Genomic DNA, 12350 nt, shown 5'->3' with positions numbered 1-12350 from the left:
GCAATGACAATCAAGGAAAATAAGGAGTAGCCATAGTATTCAACACAAAATATGAGGCTAATCTTATTGAATGGCAGTCAGTCTCAAGTAGAGTAATGTGGGCAAATATGAGAATGGGGAACTGGACAATGAGACTTATTTGTGCCTATGGTCCCACAGAAGGTTCTACTAAGGTAGAAGTGGAGGAATTTTTTGAGGCTTTAGAAAAAGCAACTGACACAATGAAAAAGGAAAAGTTGGTCCTTGTTGGGGATCTAAATAGTAGAGTAGGAAATGATTGTGAGACATACAAAAATATTTTGGGAAAATTTGGAGAAAAGAGCAAAGCTAATAATAATGGCAAATATCTGTTGGATTTCTGCTCAGGACATGGACTGGTTATTACTAACACCATGTTCCAACATAAAAATGTGCACAAATTCACATGGAGAGAAGAGGCTAGGAATAAGAAAAGTCTCATTGACTATGTTATTGTTGATAGTGATGTTTTCTCCCTGGTGCAGGACACCAGAGAGTACAGAGGATTTGAAATTGGAAGTGATCACTATTTAGTCTTGAGCAGGATAAAATTGAATTTCATATTGAAAAGAATAACATGTAAGAAAGTTTTAAAGCGAATAAAAGTTGAGCAGCTCTCAGATGTAAACTGTAGACTAAAATACAGAAATATTATTGAAAAGAAAATGAAAGAGTTTGAGAACAGGAATCAAACCTTGGAGATTAAGTGGCAAACTCTGAAGGAAACATTGATTGATTCTGCCAGAGAGGCATGTGGTGAGGTTGTGTGCAAAGATAAAAAAATCAGAACTCCCTGGTGGACACAGGAAGTTAAAGAGGCAGTGAAGGAAAAGAAGAAAGCATATCAAAAGTTCCTGGCAAATAAGTCAGCTTTTACTCTTACAGAATACAGAGACAAATGTAAGAAAGCTAAACAGTGTGTAAAACTAGCTAAACAAAAGTCATGGGAGGATTTTGGCAAGAATATAGAAAATAAATATCAAGAAGGTGGCAAAATATTCTGGAGGTTGTTGAAGAAGCTTAGGAATGGAGGAAAGAGTGCTGTAAAAGGAATTAGAGATGATAAAGGTGAAATGAAAACAGGAGAAAAAGATATCCTTGAAGTATGGAGTAATTACCTTGAAAAACTGCTAAATGAAACAAGCAGTGATGACAGCACAGTGATAAAAAACACTGACCAGGCATGCAGTCAGGAATACATATCCATACTTGAAGTAGAAAAAGCCATCAAAGGCTTGAAATGTGGAAAGGCAGCAGGAGTAGATGATATTCGACCAGAAATGCTGAAGTATGGTGGTATAAGAGTCTTACAGTGGCTGCACTGCATAGTTCAGAAAGCCTGGACAGAGGGACGAATTCCCGATGATTGGAGTAGAGCTCTCATAGTACCCATATATAAGAAGGGAAATAAAACTGAATGTGAGAATTACAGAGGTATTTCCCTACTGAGTGTTCCTGGCAAGATCTATGCAAGTATACTTGAGAAACGGTTGAGAAGAATTGTGGAAGAAAAGCTTGGTGAAGAACAAGCTGGATTCAGGCCAAATAGAGGCTGTCAGGATCAGATCTTCACTTTACGACAAATAGTCGAGAAAGCATGGGAATATAACAAAGATCTGTATTTAAGTTTTGTGGATTTGGAAAAGGCATATGACAAGGTGCCAAGAGAGAAGCTATTCAATACGCTGCAGTTATATGGTGTCAATGGGGCATTATATCAAGCAATACTTAGTCTTTATTTGAGTTGTGAGTCAGCAGTTAGAATTGAAGGAAGTACAGGAAGATGGTTTAATGTTAAATCTGGTGTGAGACAAGGATGTACATTATCCCCTCTGTTATTCATTATCTATATGGATCACATTATGAAGGAATGTGGTATTAAACCTGATATCAAAATTGGAGATGTTAATGTCAGCTCTTTGCTTTATGCAGATGATGTTATACTTCTAAATAAATCCGCTACAAGTCTGCAAGATTCTCTGACTAAATTGAATAGCTGTTGTAATAGATATGGTATGAAGGTCAGCAATAAAAAGACAAAGACAATGAAAATAGGCAGAATCATTGAAAATGTCAACTGTGTTGTGAATGGAGAACCTGTGGAACAAGTAAAACATTTCAGCTACTTAGGCACAATTTTTACTGAAGATGGTAAACTAAATATAGAAATAGACAACAGAATCAGCAAAGCTGGTATGGTGGGAAGTCAATTGAATAAATTCATATGGAATAAGAAAGAAATTAGTCGGAACACTAAATTAGCTGTATACAAGACTGTGTTCAAACCAATTTTAACTTATGGATCTGAGAGAGCTGGGTCAGAAGTAAAACACTTGACCAAAGACTAGAGACCGCAGATATGAGAGTCCTGAGAAAGATTAGAGGCGTGAACGGATGGCATCAATGGCAATATCATATTAAAAATGAGGATATTAGGAAAGAACTTGACATTGTCAGCATCCAGGAATGCGTTAGCAGAGCTAATCTCAGATGGTATGGTCACTTAAATAGAATGGGAGAGGAAAGATTAGCAAAACAAGTGTTCTCTGCCAGGTTGGCAGGAAAACGACCCAGAGGAAGACCAAGATATAGGTGGATTGATACGGTACAAAGTGCCTTAGACGATAGAAATATAAGATCTGATAATGTTGGAGTCTTGACAAGTAACAGACTGATTTGGAGGAAAATTGTAGATAGGAAGTTAGTAATGATGTAATTTTTTCATGTAGTACTGTCATATCCTGTACACCCCTTGAGGGTACATGGCAGGAATTTGATGATGATGATGATGATGAAGAAATGGGCTGCTGAGTTTAAATGTGGCCGTACCAGTCTTGAAGATGATCCATGTGAAGAACATCCAAAAAGTGTAACAACACCAGAAATCATTGATCAAGTGCATGATATGGTATTGGATGACCGGCGAGTCAAATTTCTGAAATTGCTGAGAGCTTAGGCATTTCAAAAGAACGTGTAGAATATATTTTGCATGAAGAATTGCATATGAAAAAGTTTGGTGCAAGATGGGTGCCGCACTTGCTCACAGCAGATCAAAAACACACTCACATGAAAATCTCTGAACAGTGCTTGGAGTATTTTAACAAAAATAAAACTGGTATTGTGCATTGATTTATTACTATGGATGAGACTCGGATTCACCACTGCACTCCAGAATCCAAACAGCAGTCAAAACAGTGGACATAAGCCAGTTGTTCAGTGCCAAAGAAGACAAAGTTGGTTCAATTAGCAGGAAAGGTCATTGAATCTGTGTTGTAGGATGATAAAGGCATTTTGTTTATTAATTATCTTGAAAAGGGTAAAACAATAACTGGGAAATATTATTCCGATCTTTTAATCAGACTATACAAAAAAAAATCCGGTTTGCAGAAGAAAAAAAAAAGCATCTTTCATCATGAAAATTCACCTGACCACAAAAGTGTTTGGGCAATGGGAAAATTAAGGGATCTACACTACGAATTGTTGGAACATCCACCCTATTCCCCAGATCTGGCTCTCCTCTTACTTTTATTTCTTCCCAAAACTAAAACTCTCCCTCACTGGTCAGCGTTTTTCTTCAAATCAAGAGATGATTGTAGCTGTACAGGGGTATTTTGCAGCTATTACTGAGAACCACTACAGGGAAGGAATAATGGCACTGCCGCATTGGTGGAATAAATGTATTAGTCTTAAGGGGGATTATGTTGAAAAATTAAATAATTTTAAAATTATAAATTCGTTTTTTCATTGTTAGGCTGAGAACTTTTCAGACCACCCTCATATTATTCCTTCTCTTGAGTTCCATCTTTAATGTCCGAATTTTTTTTTAAATTTCTCAGTATATAAAAAAAATTAGAACATAAATTATCACTTTCTTATAGCTTCTGATTTCTGAACATAATTTTAAAATAGCTGGTACTGAAAGGCAGAGGATGTTGATATACTACATTTGGTTTTGAAATTTTACAAATCACTGCAAGTGGTTGAAAGCAAGAATAAATAATCTATTATATTAATATTTCAATTCATTTTACCTGTTCTCGTAAAGGTTCGCTGTCCTTTCCATCACCATCCATACTATCACCTGAGATTCCCAAAGTTTCTTCTCCATCTGTATATAAAATATACATTATTATCAGTGATGAAATAAACTATTCCTAATAAAAGTATTTTGACCAATATGTACAGATAAAAATGATAAAAAATTTTCACTTAATTTACCATTTATAATTACAATTATGGAGTGCTAAAGGGTCAAAGCTATATAACTGAGAGGAGACCTCCACATAACCTGTAAAGGAATGTGGAGAACCGACCAGGGCTTCTGATCTAATGTCCAATCCTCACCTTCTCATGGTGCACTCTGCTGGGTATCTACCTGGATACTAAACGGATGAGGACGGACTGGCAATTTGGGATTGAGCTGACCAAATTGTATTCTTATTGAATTAAACCAAAATACAAAATGATGATACAACATGACAAAATTTCATGCCAGCTGGGGCTTCGCCCAATTAAACAAGGCTCCAGTTGTTTTTGCCAGGTAACCAGGGCAAACAGCAGAAAGTCAGCTACCGGAACTAATCTGAAAACACACCCCAACTTAACATCACCAGAGTTCAAGACCGGTACTATCAACATAAGAAGCCAGAATGGCAAAGAAATGGAGCTAGCTGAGGAATTAGATAAGTACCAGATCGACATAATAGGGTTGACTGAAACAAAAATGACAAAAACTGGAGAGATCTTTCTGAGCAATAAATATAAAATGTTATATTCAAGCAATTATAACCAAGGAAAATAAGGAGTAGCCATAGTAATCAACACTAAATACGAGGCTAATCTTCTTGAATGGCAGGCAGTTTCAAGTAGAGTGATGTGGGCAAATATCAGAATGGGAAACTGGACAATGAGACTTATTTGTTCCTATGGTTACACAGAAGGCTCTACTAAGGTAGGAGTGAAGGGATTTTTTGAGGCTTTAGAAAAAGCAACTGACACAATGAAAAAGGAAAAGTTGGTCCTTGTTGGGGATCTAAATAACAGAGTAGGAAATGATTGTCAGATAGAAAAATCAGAACTCCATGGTGGACACAGGAAATTAAAGAGGCAGTGAAGGAAAAGAAGAAAGCATATCCAAAGTTCCTGGCAATAAGCCAGTTTGTGCTCTTAGAGAATACAGAAACAAATGTAAGAAAGCTAAACCTGTGTAAAACTTGCTAAACAAAAGTCATGGGAGGACTTTGGCAAGAACATAGAAAATAAATATCAAGAAGGTGGTGGCAAATTATTCTGGAGGTCATTGAAGAAGCTTAGAAATGGAGGAAAGAGTGCTGTAAAAGGAATTAGAGATGATAAAGGTGACATGAAAAATGGAGGAAAATATATCCTTGAAGTATGGAGTAATTACCTTGAAAAATTGCCAAATGAAAACAGCAGTGATAGCACAATGGTAAAAACACTTAACAGGCATGCAGTCAGGAATATATATTTATATATACACATATATATACTTGAAGTAAAAAAAGCCATCAAAGGCCTGAAATGTGGAAAGGCAGCAGGTGTAGGTGATATTTGACCAGAAATGCTCAAGTATGGAGGTATAAAAGTCTTACAGTGGCTGCACTGCATTATTCAGAAGGCCTGGACAGAAGGACAAATTCCAGATGATTAGAGTAGAGTTCTCATAGTACCCATATATAAAAAGGAAAGTAAAACTGAATGTGAGAATTATAGAGGGATTTCCCTACTGATTGTTCCTGGTAAGATTTATGCAAGTATACTTGAGAAACGGTCGAGAAGAATTGTGGAAGAAAAGCTTGGTGAAAAACAAGCTGGATTCAGGCCAAATAGAGGCTGTGAGGATCAGATCTTCACTTTAAGACAAATAGTTGAAAAATCACAGAAATATTTAAATACAAAATAGTATTTAAGTTTTGTTGATCTAGAAAAGGCATATGACAAGGTGTAAAGGGAGAAGCTATTCAATACGCTACAGTTATATGGTGTCAATGGGGCATTATATCAAGCAATACTTATTTAAATTAAGGGGATATTGAATCCTACATTATTTCAAAGCTGAACAAGAAACTCTAAGATAGGAATCAAAGAGTTTCATGCCGAATATAGTAAACTATAAAAGTTCGGCGAATGCAAGCATAAGCTAACACCTAGTAGTACAAACTGGGTCAACTCAGCTCGCAAAGGTAGAGTAAGCTCTGATCACTGTCCTTGGTATTTTTTCATAATGTAAAACACAACTTCTAGGAGATGTATGCTGTTATACATTATGGAAGGAGGTCACTGCCCAGACTGGTTTTGACCTTTATTGAGATCTCATAAGTGAGTAGGTAGACCTGGATAATACTCAGGTTGTAGTGATAAGAACTTATATATACTTTACAATATGAGTTGCCTAAAAAGGTGCACCCAATAAATTACTGAAATAAAGAGTCAAAAGGCTTCATTTTGGCAATGTGAAATTTAAATTAAAGGGATATTGAATCCCACGTTATTTCAAGGCCGAATAAGAAGCTCTAAAAGTTCGGCAAATCCAAGCATAAGCTAACACCTGGTAGTACTACTCCACCTTTGCAATGAGTTGCCCCAGTTTGTACTACCAGGTGTTAGATTACTCTTGGATTTGCCAAACTTTCATAGTTTGCTATATTCAGCATGAAACTATTTGATTCCTATCTTAGAGTTTGTTATTTGGCTTTGAAATAATGTGGGATTCAATATCCCCTTAATTTAAATAATTTTGCATTGCCGAAATGAAGCCTTTTGGCTCTTTATTTCAGTAAGCAATACTTAGTCTTTATTTGAGTTGTAAGTTAGCAGTTAGAATTGAAGGAAGTACAGGAAGATGGTTTAATGTTAAATCTGGTGTCAGACAAGGATGTACATTATCCCCTCTGTTATTATCTATATGGATCACATTATGAAGGAAAGTGGTATTAAACCTGATATCAAAATTGGAAATGTTAATGTCAGCTCTTTGCTTTATGAGGATGATGTTATACTTCTAAATAAATCCGCTACAAGTCTGGAAGATTCCCTGACTAAATTGAATAACTGTTGTAATAGATATGGTATGAAGGTCAGCAATAAAAAGACAAAGACAATGAAAATAGGCAGAATCGTTGAAAATGTCAACTGCAATGTGAATGGAGAATCTGTGGAACAAGTAAAACATTTCAGCTACTTAGGCACAATTTTTAATGAAGATGGTAAATTAAATATGGAAATAAACAGAATCAACAAAGCTGGTAAGAAGTCAATTGAATAAATTCATATGGAATAAGACAGAAATTAGTAGAAACACTAAATTAGCTGTATACAAGACAGTGTTCAAAGCAGTTTTAACTTATGGATCTGAGAGTCCTGAGAAAGATTAAGGACGTGAACAGATGGCATCAATGGCAATATATCATATTAAAAACGAGAATATTAGGAAAGAACTTGACATTGTCAGCATCCAGGAATGCATTAGCGGAGCTAATTTTAGGTGGTATGGTCACTTAAACAGAATGGGCGAGGAAGGATTAGCAAAAACAAGTGTTCTCTGCCAGGTTGGCAGCAAAACGATTATGACCATTAATGACTAACTATTATGACTACTACTGACTAGTAACTGGCAGATGTTTTTTTTTTTTTTTATTTTTTTATAAATGGTGAATAGCAGGAGTGGAATAGGGTTACTTCAGCACATACATGGGCATGTGAGTTGTGAATCCATCAAGTGGAGTTGTTCAACCCAAATTGCTTCTAAGAATGGGTGTATGGAATGTTTTGCATAAAACAAACTTTGACACCCCCTTCAGCATACATGGTATGAAATATGCCATTACATTTAGCTGTAGCAATGGTGTTGACATTGGAAAAGGCATTTATTGTTGAGTATTATTTTCATTCATACGAAGTTGATACAGCAAATGGTTCAAGCCTATGACATGTCTGAAGCAGTTTGTTTGCTGTTTCTGTAAGCATGTCCCAAGCAATAGTGTCATCATCATCTTAATCGAGAGGTTTCAATGTATCAAGAGTGTTCTGACACAATGAAGGGCATTTGTTGAGACCATGAACTGTTAACACAAATAAGAATCAATGGTGTGCTGGAGCCTGGAGCAAGTGTTACAGTCTCTGAAATGCAGTCAATGCCGAACAGCAGTAAAACTTGTGGGGGGGGGGCATCGAGGCAGTCACTATAGAGAATCCTTAAGGAGCTGGGTGCCTTTTTTGTATGTCATTCAGATGGGTCAATATTTAACAGTAATGGGTTACGATGCATGGCAGGAATACTATGCATGCGTGCTGGGCAATGTCAATGAAGACCTGTCCTTCCTCCATAATGTCTTGTTTTCAGACAAGGTGCATTTCCATCTAAGCAGTCGTATAAACAGACAAAGCAAACAGGTTTCTTGGTTTCTCGAGAACTTGAATTTGTCCAAGAGAAACTTCTTCATAGCAAGAAGTTCACTGCATGGTGTGCAGTTTCTGGTCATGGCATAATTGGACCATGGCCAGAAACACTTCTAGGCCAATAATCAGTGAATGACTGATTATTGGCCTAGATAAGTGTATTTTGTACTTCTGACCTTCATCTCACACTTCATAGCCACAAATGTACTGGCTCCCACAATGTTGCTCTTGCTAGATGCAATTTTCTGCTACATAGCAAATGAAGTCAGTGCATAAGTTATCATTTATGACTATTCATATCAATTCTTTCCTGTCATATCATGGCAAAAAAAATTTACAACCTTTACTCTTTCTCTTAGTCCAGTAACACTTTCATATCATCTCTCATTCCATATGTTTCACTGTTCAAAGAATCATTTGTAACTGCTAAAAGCTCCTTCCCCCTCTCTCTTATTCTAATAGCATCATTCATGTCTGTAATCTTTCCACACTCAAGGAAAACAAATGTTCATCACATTCTCATCAAGTACACTCCCTGCTCATGAAATCACCATACAATATTATTTTCTCTTCCTTGCACATTCTTTCTTACTGTCTCACCACTTCCCTACGAACATCTCCTTTCCTTCTCTTCATTAATACTTGGCAGTGTCTCTACAATTTCTCATGTTTTATCCTGTGTATTGTTCCTCACAAGCATGCTATTTCTTTTATTAATGCTATCTCACCATGCTTTGTAATTACTACTGTTGTTGGTGTCACCTATTCAAATCGGTTTTGATATTACACTCACTTTCATTCACTAGCCAAATGCATTCTTTCCACCTTATTCTTCGACATTTTCATTTTGACATGCTTTGTCATTTCCAACTAGCTTGTTTTCAGTTCCATCACTTTTTCTCCATTCTTACTTAAAACATACTCTTTCATTATTTTTGCTCCCTATCTACAAATCCTTAACGACAAATGCATTTCAATCATCAGTAAAATCAAGAGCATATAATTCGAGGACTAACTGAATATATAACTCACAGTCTCTTGCATGCATTTTATGATTATATATAATAAGATGTATATGATCATTCTTGATTGTCACCTTTTCTTTAAGACCCTCTGCCATTATGTTATTTGAAAAAAACTTCAATACCAACAGTTTTTCCTCTAAAATTTCTAGTGTCTAATGCTGTTTTTTTACAGCTTAACTAAATATAATTATTGATGTAAATGCATAAGTAGCTATGTTTATCTCAAAATGTTCTAAGAAAAATGCTTAACCTTCATTATATAACATCATTCTAGATACACTTCTCCCTTTCCCACAATAATCTTCCTAAAGTTTAACATTATTTAAAAACAGTGCTTCAAGCATTTTGAATACCTTCAGCTAAAAACTGTGAGAAAGAAAAAAAATAAAAAATAATAATGCAGTCTAAGGACTCCCTGGAGTCACCCGTAATAATAGTAATATATATATATATTTATATATATATATATAAAGCTAAGTGCAAACATCATGCTCTGTAACAACAGAGCATGATGTTAAGTTTCTTTTTTCACATGCAAGTATAAGAAGGAACACAGCAATATAGTATCACTGCTGATAACTGACAGGGAATTACAGGAATCCCTTGATTTACAAGGTTAACGTATCCTGTGAAAATGCCATGATAAGTGAAAACATGTTAACCAAATATAATATGCAATGAAAAAATTGCAACTTATCCATGAACTTTTCAAATATTAACATTTTTTTTAATACATTTATTTTTACCATTTTTACTGATAAAAAACTGGTAATATAACTATCAAAGATAATAAATATTTTTAAAATATTTAAAAGAAAATTATGAGAAATATCTGAACAAGGTATGTTGCATTGAATAGTTTTTTTGTGTGATTTCAAGTTACAAGGCACGTCCAGAAAGTATGGTCTGTTCAGAATTTACTGCCAAATAAGATATGGGAGAAAGATCACGACGCATGGTAGCATAGAGTGACTTGTTAGTTAGCTGTTTACCATTTTACTTTCATTCTGTTGTTATTTGTTATCTTCTATGTGCTATGATAAAAAAAATCCTGCCAGTTGTGATGTTTGTGGTGTGATACAGTTTGCATTGGCAAGAAACAACAGTGCTGCAGCAATTCACTGACGACTGTGTAAGGTTTATGGGCATAACATAATAAGCAACAATAAGGTTAGGCAATGGTATATCTTATTTGGCAGTAAATTCTAAATGGACCTTACTTTCTGGATGCACCTTGTATAATGTTAGGTTTCTGCACTCACTCCTTGCATTATAAACAGCTGGTGCTACATGCAAAGGCTGTTCGAAAAGTTTGGTAAATTTTCAATAGACGGTGACACAATTTGTTCATTCATACCACCATTGTTGGCGCGTATCATCTTTTTCATGACCCCTTGGCAAAATTTTAGCCATGTGCAATGTGTAGTTCTCATTTGACAAACATTTAAAATGACCATGTTCGCATTTTTCATAAAAATGGAGAAAAACGAGTTTTGTGCAGTGATAAAACACTTATTTGAAGAAGTGGATGGCTGGCAAGATCAAAGCCGAGTTAGATGCAGTTCATGGGGACTCTGCGCCAGCATTAAACACTATTTATTTTTGGATAAATGAGTTTAAAAGTGGTCATAAGTCCATCGAAGATGAAGCGTGCTCAGACACCTGACTGAGGTCACTACAAAGGAAATGATTGACAAAATCCATGGTATTGTTATGGAAGACCGCCGAGTGAAAGGATATTATACATTTGTGCAGGATGTTATACACCCATTCAGTTGAGATTGTAGGCATCTCAACTGAATGGGTGTATAATATCCTACATGAAAAATTGCACATGAAAAAGATGTGTGCGCGATGGGTGCTGTGATTATTGACTGGCGATCAAAAACACATGCGAAAAGACATTTCAAAGCAGTGTTTGGCGAAGTTTAATCACAATTTGCAGGATTTTTTTGCATTGATTTGTGACTGTAGAGAAACCTGGATCCACCACTACACATCTGAGTCCAAGCAGCAGTCAAAACAGTGGACAATGCCCAGTGAAAGAGCACTGAAAAAAAAAAAAAAAATGAAGACCATTTTGTCAGCTGGGAAGATGATGGCCACTATTTTATGATTCCCAAGGAATTATCATGATAGACTATTTGGAAAAGGATAAGACAATAACAGGAGTCTATTATGCATCATTGTTGGACCGTTTAAAAGAAGAACTAAAGAAAAATGGCCAAGATCGGTGCACAGAAAGTGCTCTTTCATCAAGACAATGCACCATCCCACATCGGCCGCTGCAATGGCAAAATTGCACAAATTGAGGTTCAAAATGGTTCCGCATCCACCATATTCTCTGGATTTTGTCCCGTGTGACTTTTTGTTCCCAAACTTAAAAATTTGGCTTATGGGAAGGAGGGGATTTTCTTCGAATGAGGATGTCATCAAGGCTGTCAATGACTATTTTGCACAATTTGACAAATCCTACTTTTTAGATGTGATGAAAAAATTGGAAACTCGTTGGACCAAATGTGAAGACCTCGATGGAGACTATGTTGAGAAATAAATGTGATTTTTTCCAACAAAATGTGTTTTTTTTATGAGGGTTGTTTGAAAAGTTTTCAAACAACCCTCATATTTTCTGCAACTGAAAATTCAACAGATGATGTTAACACAATGTATTTAGTATGATAAATTTAGTTTAATCCTTTATCCAAGTGTGAGCAAACAAAGTTTGCGCCTGAAAGTATCTTCAGGACTGAGGAAAGGTGGTACACACCAGGGCAACTCGTTGCAAAGGTGGAGCAAGCTACCAATACTCCTGTCTCAGTGTCTCCTATAATGCAAAACACATCTCCTTACGGATATGTCTAATGTTCTGCATTAAGGGAAGGGCCACTA

At 36.0% G+C, this 12350-nt stretch overlaps 1 protein-coding gene across 4 annotated transcripts in view; it reads right to left on the bottom strand.

Moving 5' to 3' along the window:
- Nucleotides 1-12350, bottom strand: part of Nf-YB (nuclear factor Y-box B) — a 137127-nt gene that overhangs the window by 101738 nt on the left and 23039 nt on the right. For all 4 annotated transcript variants that reach the window (XM_090406132.1, XM_090406160.1, XM_090406141.1 and 1 more), the window contains exon 3: nucleotides 4050-4126. In XM_090406132.1, coding sequence (XP_090262258.1) covers nucleotides 4050-4126 — 77 coding nt within the window. The remainder of the gene's footprint in view (nucleotides 1-4049; nucleotides 4127-12350) is intronic.

The sequence above is a fragment of the Typopeltis vanoorti genome, chromosome 2 (assembly GCF_054136105.1).
Source record: "Typopeltis vanoorti isolate ZY-2024b chromosome 2, IOZ_Tvanoo_1.0, whole genome shotgun sequence".
NCBI classification, from domain to species: domain Eukaryota; kingdom Metazoa; phylum Arthropoda; class Arachnida; order Uropygi; family Thelyphonidae; genus Typopeltis; species Typopeltis vanoorti.
The sequence above is the reverse complement of the archived record's forward strand: the minus strand, read 5'-3'. Positions and strand labels throughout refer to the sequence as shown.